The sequence below is a fragment of the Schistocerca gregaria genome, chromosome 1 (genome assembly GCF_023897955.1).
Source record: "Schistocerca gregaria isolate iqSchGreg1 chromosome 1, iqSchGreg1.2, whole genome shotgun sequence".
NCBI classification, from domain to species: Eukaryota; Metazoa; Arthropoda; class Insecta; order Orthoptera; family Acrididae; genus Schistocerca; species Schistocerca gregaria.
Window position 1 is genome coordinate 1143444425 of NC_064920.1, and position 9204 is coordinate 1143453628.

At 43.5% G+C, this 9204-nt stretch overlaps 1 protein-coding gene across 1 annotated transcript in view; it reads right to left on the minus strand.

Moving 5' to 3' along the window:
• The window catches only part of LOC126284033 (toll-like receptor 2), a 111580-nt gene extending 103999 nt beyond the window's left edge, over positions 1-7581 (minus strand). Inside the window, exon 1 of the mRNA XM_049982592.1 lies at positions 7314-7581. Within this exon, the coding sequence (XP_049838549.1) occupies positions 7314-7526 (213 nt within the window). The 5' untranslated portion in view covers positions 7527-7581. The remainder of the gene's footprint in view (positions 1-7313) is intronic.
• Between the last annotated feature and the right edge of the window lie 1623 nt (positions 7582-9204).

Below are 9204 nucleotides of genomic sequence, written 5' to 3' on the forward strand. Positions count from 1 at the left end.
TCAGAAATCTTAGTTTTTTCAGATCAGATTGTTCCTTTATTCTAGGAACTGTCTTGCCCTTATAAATGTCAGTAGTAAGTAAGCCGCCAATCAAGATACCCGGCAGTGCACGACGGTGGCTTCACCACGGAAGCCCAGTTGAGACGAATTGTGCTTTTGGACCCACACATGGTGCACACACTCCCTGCACCTCGCTTCGCACGGGCATTTTTTCCGTGTGGAGAGGCCCCCTAGCTTAGGCTGTGGCGTCCGTGCTCGGTATGGGATCTTCCCCGTATTTTGCGTTGGCGTATTAACGACTCTTGCGCCAGCACACTGGCTTCCTGGGGCATGACAGGTTTTCCGCTGTCACGATGGTATTTCCCGACCGCCGGCTTACTGTGCTGCGGTAACCGCAGAAAGCGTCATAGCTGATTGGGCTCCTTGTCTCACCTACGTAGGCAACTCTCCAAGCACGACGTAATTCATATACTCGGGGAGTATTACATTTCTTCACTGCGTACTTGGTGGAACGTATGGTGTAGTAGATCCTGTGGATGGTGGGGAAAATAGGTATAAAACCTCGTTGGCGTAGAACGTTAACAAGCCGTTCACTGACGCTCTTCATGTATGTTAAGTGCATTACCTCGAGCTTCCCTTCTTGCCTTGTTCTCTTATTTTACACTACAGGCCATTAAAATTGATACACCATGAGGATGACTTGCTACTGACGCGAAATGTAACCGACAAGAAGAAGATGCTGAGATATTCAGATGATTAGCTTTTCAGAGCATTCACACAAGGTTGGCGCCGGTAGCGATACCCACAACGTGCTGACATGAGGGAAGTTTCCAACCGATTTCTCATACACAAACAGCAGATGACCGGCGTTGCCTAGTGAAACGTTGTTGTGATGCCTCCTGTAAGGAGTAGAAATGCATACCATCTCGCTCGTTTGACACTTCGATCATAGTCTGATTGTAGCCTATTAATATTGCGGTTTATCGTATCGCTACATTGCTGCTCGCGTTGATCGAGATCCAATGACTGTTAGCAGAATATGGAATCGGAGAGTTGAGGAGGGTAATACGGAACGCCGTGCTGGATCCCACTGGCCTCGTATCACTAGCAGTCGCTACGATCTCAGGTTCGAATCCTGCCTCAGGCATGGATGTTTGTGTTGTCCTTAGGTTGGTTAGGTTTAAGTAGTTCTACCTTCTAGGGGACTGATGACCTTAGAAGTTGAGACCCATAGTGCTGAGAGCCAACCATGGCTGCGGTTACCCTTGACGTTGCATCACAGACAGGAGGGCATGCGACGGTGTACTCATCGACGAACCTGGGTGCACGATTAGCAAAACGTCATTTTTTTATGAATCCAGGTTCTCTTTACAGCATCATGATGGTCGCATCCGTGTTTGGCGACATTGCGGTGAACGCACATTGGAAGGGTATATTCGTCTTCCCCATACTGGTGTATCACCCATCGTGATGGTATGGGGTGCCATTGGGTACACGTCTCGGTCACTTCCTGTTCGCATTCACGGCACTTTGAACAGTGGAGGTTACATTTCAGATGTGTTACGACCCGTGGCTCTACCCTTCATTCGATCCCTGCAAAACCTTACATTTCAGCAGGATAACGCACAACCGCATGTTGCAGGTCCTGTACGAGCCTTTCTGGATACAGAAAATGTTCGACTGCTGGCCTGGCCAACACATTCTCCAGATCACTCACCAACTGAAAACGTCTAGTCAACGGTGGCCGAGCAAATGGCTCGTCAGAATATGCCAGTCACAACTCTTAATGAACTGTGGTATCGTGTTGAAGCTGCATGGGCACCTCTACCTGTACACGCCATCCAAGCTGTGTTTCACTCAATGCCCAGGCGTATCAAGGCCGTTATTACGGCCAGAGGTGGTTGTTCTGGGTACTAATTTCTCAGGATCTGTGCACCCAAATTGCGTGATAATATAATCACATGCCAGTTCTAGTAGAATATATTTGTCCAATGAATACCAGCATGTCATCTGTATTTCTTCTTGGTGTAGCAATGTTAATGACCAGTAGTGTATTCTGGTTGGCCTTGGCTCCATTTCTTATATTGTGGTTCTCAGAATGTGTGGCGTAGCTCCCTCAGTCCTTCTTTCATATTATTACTATCACTCATCCAGTAGGCTACGAGCAGCCAGCGTTTGCAGAACAGAATACTTACGAACTTGGCGACAGTGGCTCTCCGCGAGCGGATGCCGACTTTGTGGCTTGACTTCCGCTATACTTTCACTTGATTCACTTTTCACACATATAGCAAACCCACAGCGACACGTACACACACTAAATTTTAATTTTTGCCTAGGATATTTCATACCAACGTCCAGGAAGAAAATTTCGGGAGCTTTCGATTGGTAGTCAGGCGAATGTCAGAACTGCAAGTCTCATCCCAAATATACCTTTTTGACATTCCCCCTGCCCCTCTCCCAACCTGCCGACACATTCGGCAGAAAAAGATTGCGACTCCGTAATGGGCCGCAACCAAACAGCCCGCTCCACCGCTTTCTGTGGAGAATTAAAGACATATGAAAGTATGACGCAAGAAATATAGCGTGCACGATGATAGCGAGGACAGCGTACTTTGGGATGGAAATTAAGACAATACTGACAGTGTTGAAATAGATAGTGACAGAAAAGTTAACAGCGACATCAGCCGCAGTTTTGATTAGAAGCCTTCCTCTCCTGTGTCCTTTACCTGTAGTATAATCTTTTATCGATATTAAAACGAAACAAACAAAAAAATCGGATAACAACGAGTAGGAGTCGTGCATCGAGGGTTCCATACACACTTAATTATGTACGCAGGCAGTTCATCCATCCTGGGATGAGATGAGTTCGACGATTTTTCCCTCCCATCATATCGACATTGGAGGGATATGAAGATTTGTGACACAAATGGCAGTATATTTTGATTGCATTGATATAGAAGCTTAAATCTTTTACACAGGAAAGGAACAGTAGACTTTAAAATGTAGTATGAATTTCAGATCCATATGTCATATGGAAAAGGAAGAGAAGCAAATAGTAGGTGAACATGGATTTAGGCTAAGAAATAAAAGAGGAAGCCGCCTGGTAGAATTTTGCACAGTGCATAACTTAATCATAGCTAACACTTGGTTTAAGAATCATGAAAGAAGGTTGTATACGTGGATGAACCCTGGAGATATAAAAAGGTTTCAGACAGATTTTATAATGCTAAGACAGAGATTTAGGTACCAGGTTTTAAGTTGTAAGACATTTCCAGGGGCAGATGTGGACTCTGACCACAATCTATTAGTTATGAACTGTAGATTAAAACTGAAGAAACTGCAAAAAGGTGGGAATTAAAGGAGATGGGACCTGGATAAACTGACTAAACCAGAGGTTGTACAGTGTTGTAGGGAGAGCATAAGAGAACAATTGGAAGGAATGGGGGAAAGGCATACAGCAGAAGAAGAATGGGTAGCTCTGAGGGATGAAGTAGTGAAGGCAGCAAAGGATCAAGTAGCTAAAAAGACGAGAACTAGTTGAAATCCTTGGGTAACAGAAGAAACATTGAATATAATTGATGAAAGGAGAAAATATAATAATGCGGTAAATGAGGTATGCAAAACGTAATATAAAATGATATCGACAGGAAGTGCAAAATGGCTAAGCAGGAATGGCTAGAGGACAAATGTAGGGATGTAGAGCCTTATATCACTAGGAGTAAGCTAGATACTGCCTACAGGAAAATTAAAGAGACCTTTGGAGAAAAGAGAACCACATGCATGAATATCAAGAGCTTAGATGGAAACCCAGTTCTAAGCAAAGAAGAGAAAGCAGAAAGGTGGAAGGAGTATATAGAGGGTCTATACAAGGGTGATGTACTTGAGGACAATATTATGGAAACGGAAGAGTATGTAGATGAAGATGAAATGGGAGATATGATACTGCGTGAAGAGTTTGACGGAGCACTGAAAGACCTGAGTCAAAACAAGGCCCCAGGAGTAGACAACATTAGAACTACTGACAGCCTCGGGAAAGCCAGTCCTGACAAAACTCTACCATCTGGTGAGCAAGATGTATAAGACAGGCGAAATACCCTCGGAGTTCTAAAAGAATATAATAATTCTAATACCAAAGAAAGCAGGTGTTGACACATGTGAAAATTACCGAACTATCCGTTTAATAAGTCACACCTGCAAAATACTAACGAGAATTCTATACTGACGAATGGAAAAACTGGTAGAAGCTGACCTAGCGGAATATCAGTTTGGATTCCGTAGAGATGTTGGAAAACGTGAGGCAATACTGATCCTACGACTTATCTTCGAAGAAAGATGAAGGAAGGCAGAACTACGTTTCTAGCATTTGTAGACTCAGAGAAGGATTTTGACAATTCAAATCAGATTTTGAGAATGTTGACTGGAATACCCTCTTTCAAATTCTGAAGGTGGCAGGGATAAAATACAGGGGCGAAAGGCTGTTTACAATTTCTACATTAAGCAGATGACAGTTATAAGAGTCGAGGGACAAGAAAGGGAAGCAGTGGTTGGGAAGGGAGTGAGACACGGTTGTAGCCTCTCCCCAATGTTATTCAATCTGTGTATTGAGCAAGCAGTAAAACAAACAAAAGAAAAGTTCGGAGTAGGTATTAAAATCCATGGAGAAGAAATAAAAACTTTGAGGTTCGCTGATGACACTGTGATTCTGTCAGAGACAGCAAAGGACTTGGAAGAGCAGCTGAACGGAATGGACAGTGTCTTGAAAGTAGGATATAAGATGAACATCAACAAAAGCAAACCGAGGATAATGGAATGTAGTCGAATTAATTCGGGTGATGCTGAGGGAATTAGACTAGGAAATGAGACACTTAAAGTAGGAGGAGTTTTGCTATTTGGGGAAAAAAATAATTGATGATGGTCGAAGTAGAGAGGATATAAAATGTAGACTGGCAATGGCCAGGAAAGCGTTTCTGAATAAGAGATATTTGTTAACATCGAGTATAGATTTAAGTGTCAAGAAGTCGTATCTGTATGGAGTGCAGCCATGTATGGAAGTGAGAAATGGACGATAAATAGTTTGGATAAGAAGAGAATAGAAGCTTTTGAAATGTGGTGCTACAGAAGAATGCTGAAGATTAGATGAGTAGACCACTTAACTAATGATGAAGTATTGAATATAATTGGGAGAAGAGGAGCTTGTGGGACAACTTGACTAGAAGTAGGAATCAGTTGGTAGGACATGTTCAGAGGCATCAAGGGATCACCAATTTAGTATTGGAGGGCAGCGTGGAGGGTAAAACTCGAAGAGGGAGACGAAGAGATGAATACACTTAGCAGATTCAGAAGGATGTAGGCTGCAGTAGGTACTGGGAGTTGAAGAAGCTTGTACAGGATGTGGCATGGAAAGCTGCATCAATCCAGCCTCAGGACTGAAGACCCCTACAACAACATTTCTACTCCTTCCTGAGAAAAACAGATCTTAAAAGACAGGCAGACAGTCGGATAACAAATGACAAACTATTGCGTTTTCGTGTGATATAATTAGAAACTGACAACTTTCAGATTTTTTCCCCTTGCGTGTACTGTATAGCCTTGCTTCTTGTCTAATTGCACGATTCTAGGTAAACGGGATGCAGCTTATTGGTTTCAACTAGTGATGAGTTTATTTGCATAGCCATCCCCCGTAGCAATCACAGAAATATTTTTTTCGTAAATAAAGAACGCCTTCTTTTGCTGCATTGTAGTTTATTCTCCCAAATGCGTTTCGTCTGTTTCTCCTTTGAGGTAGCATCAGTGGGATATATAATAATACAGATGAGACACATTTTTGTATTGATATGCATTACTCATAGCAAATGTTTCGTTTATAGAGCGGTAGTGTTACCTCCAACTGACCAGATGAGAGGAAGCGCCGATTCCACCTAAAAAGGTGAAGAACCTACGTCAGAAATTATTGACATAAAAAGAGTGAAGTGAACCTCTTCGTCATCCACGAATAATACGAATCAAAACATAACTGTAACATATAGATCTCACTGTTGATGCCTTAAAACTGAAAAAAAGGCGAAATGCGTCTGGGAGAATGAGATACAATGCAGCAAGAGAAGACGTTTTTTATTTACAAAACAAAAATTTCAACGAGTGAGTTTGTATCACAAAGTATCTCACATAAATGGCCGTATCTTTTGTGTTAACTAAGTTAGAAGCTTAAATGCTTTACACCGCCAATGGATTTAGCATATATGTACATATATGAGAGAGAGGCCAAGGGGCAAGACTCACGGTGATATAATTACAAATCAACAATCTTCGGATTTTTTCCTACGTTAGTGGCTTATATGCTATAGGCTTTGATCAGTGGGTTTGCGTGTATAAAAATATGTGCCATAAAGGGCCGTATCTTTTGACTGCATTGACGTAGAAGCTTAAATTTTCTACATCAGGCCGCCCGGAGTGGCCGAGTGGTTCTAGGCGCTACAGTCTGGAACCGCGCGACCGCTACCGTCGCAAGTCCGAATCCAGCCACGGGCATGGATGTGTGTAATGTCCTTGAGTTAGTTAGGTTTAAGTAGTTCTAAGTTCTAGGGGACTGATGACTTCAGAAGTTAAGTCCCATAGTGCTCACAGCCATTTTTTCTACTTCGCGGGGGGGAGTATAGGTTTAGTAAGTAACGTAAGTCTACCCGTTCCTGAGAGAAAGGTTTCTGAACATTCAGATATGCAGAAAGACAGATAAAAGAGTTGTACCGTAATGGTTCCGTTTCTACCGTATTATTAACCGCTATAGGATCACTCTACAACTTGATTAAGTGTGAGAGTTCTATCAACAGCTTTGAACAACTTTTCTAGAACGCTTGGAGGACTTCACTCTTTCCCTATTTATTGCCTCCCTCAAAATTAAGCTTGCATCTTATGTTCCGGTGTGTCACTATAGCCGTTACGTAGATCAGCATATTGGCAATTCATTGCAGGTCGGTGTGGCCGTGCGGTTCTAGGCGCTTCACTCTGGAACCGTGTGACCGCTACGGTCGCAGGTTCGAATCCTGCCTCGAGCATGGATGTGTGTGATGTCCTTAGGTTAGTTAGGTTTAAGTAGTTCTAAGTTCTAGGGGACTGATGACCACAGATGTTAAGTCCCACAGTGCTCAGAGCCGTTTGACAATTTATTGTAAATACAGTGTACAGATGTTGAACCTGTACGTTATTTGTCATATATAACGTAAACCCTTACTCGCTCGACAATCCTGAAGGTTTTACTGTCTCATCGGTCCCATGTAGCACCATGAATGAATGAATAAATGAATGGTGCACTGTACCTCTTCTTGCCCGGGGCTGACATCGGTGAAACGGCACCCGTCAAGCTGTTCCGTGTTCTCCTCATTCAGCTGGCTACAGGTGAAGCTGCTCCAGTCGATGTATGTCGGGGCAAACGAGATAGCTTCGTAGCGTCCAGGTAGCAGCAGCAGCAGCAGCAGCAGCAGAAGCAAGAGCGACGACAACGCCAGGCACACGGTGCTCACTGGAGCCATGCTGCAGGCTCTCTGCAGCTGCGACCGAAGGCGTTCCCGCCAGCTGCCGAGAGCGGTTCTTCCCCGCCAAGACTACCCAGCAGACGAAGGTCATTTCCTCGATGAGCCTGGCGCATGCTCTCCGTGCGCTGGGCAGTAAACAGCGGCGCCGTGATGTTTCCGCACCTGTACTCGCCTCAGAGAGCTTCTACATATACATCTACATGAATACTCTGCAATTCACATTTAAGTGCTTGGCAGAGGGTTCATCGAACCACAATCATACTATCTCTCTACTATTCCACTCCCGAACAGCGAGCGGGAAAAACGAACACCTAAACCTTTCTGTTCGAGCTCTGATTTCTCTTATTTTATTTTGATGATCATTCCTACCTATGTAGGTTGGGCTCAAAAAATATTTTCGCATTCGGAAGAGAAAGTTGGTGACTGAAATTTCGTAAAAAGGTCTCACCGCGACGAAAAACGTCTATGCTGTAATGACTTCCATCCCAACTCGTGTATCATATCTGCCACACTCTCTCCCCTATAACGTGATAATACAAAACGAGCTGCCCTTTTTTGCACCCTTTCGATGTCCTCCGTCAATCCCACCTGGTAAGGATCCCACACCGCTCAGCAATATTCTAACAGAGGACGAACGAGTGTAGTGTAAGCTGTCTCTTTAGTGGACTTGTTGCATCTTCTAAGTGTCCTGCCAATGAAACGCAACTTTTGGCTCGCGTTGCCGACAATATTATCTATGTGGTCCTTCCAACTGAAGTTGTTCGTAATTTTAACACCCAGGTACTTAGTTGAATTGACAGCCTTGAGAATTGTAGTATTTATCGAGTAATCGAATTCCAACTGATTTCTTTTGGAACTCATGTGGATCATCTCACACTTTTCGTTATTTAGCGTCAACTGCCACCTGACACACCATACAGCAATCTTTTCTAAATCGCTTTGCAACTGATACTGGTCTTCGGATGACCTTACTACGCTCTCACAAGCAGTGCGTGGGATAGAGCGCAGGGCACTAACATGACAGACAAAAGGACGGAAGCACTGAATTACATACGGATTTATACCTCTCATCTGCCTTGGAATTTTGGAGGACATTCTTAAAAGATGTGATTACCTCGCCGCGCGGGATAAGCCAAGTGGTCTCGGGCGCTGCAGTCATGTACTGTGCTGCTGGTCGCGCTGGAGGTTCGAGTCCTCTCTCGGGAATGAGGTGTGTGTTTGTCCTTCGGATAGTTTAGGGTAAGAAGTTTATAAGCTTAGGGACTGATGACCCTAGCGTTTAAGTGCCATAAGATTTCAGGCACATTAGAACATTAGATTATCTCGCAGGAAAGGAAGCATCTTTCAATGAATAAACACCGATTTCAACAAAGCTAAATTAGTGAAAGACAACACTCTTCCGTCATAAATGTTGCTATTAAACGGTATACAGTAGATGAACGAAAACGTTCTGTGTTTTTAATAACTTTTATTACGTCTTGATCACGATTTTATTTTTCCAGCAACCTTAAGCGTTTCTACTTCCCATCATTTTCAAAGACAGTGCTATTTCAGTCTAGCGGGATTGTTCATTAGATACACCATATCGCATCAACATTCTAAATCATTTTTTCGGATGAATCCAGGTTCTGTTTACAGCATCCGTGTTTGGCGATATCGCGGTAAACGCACATTG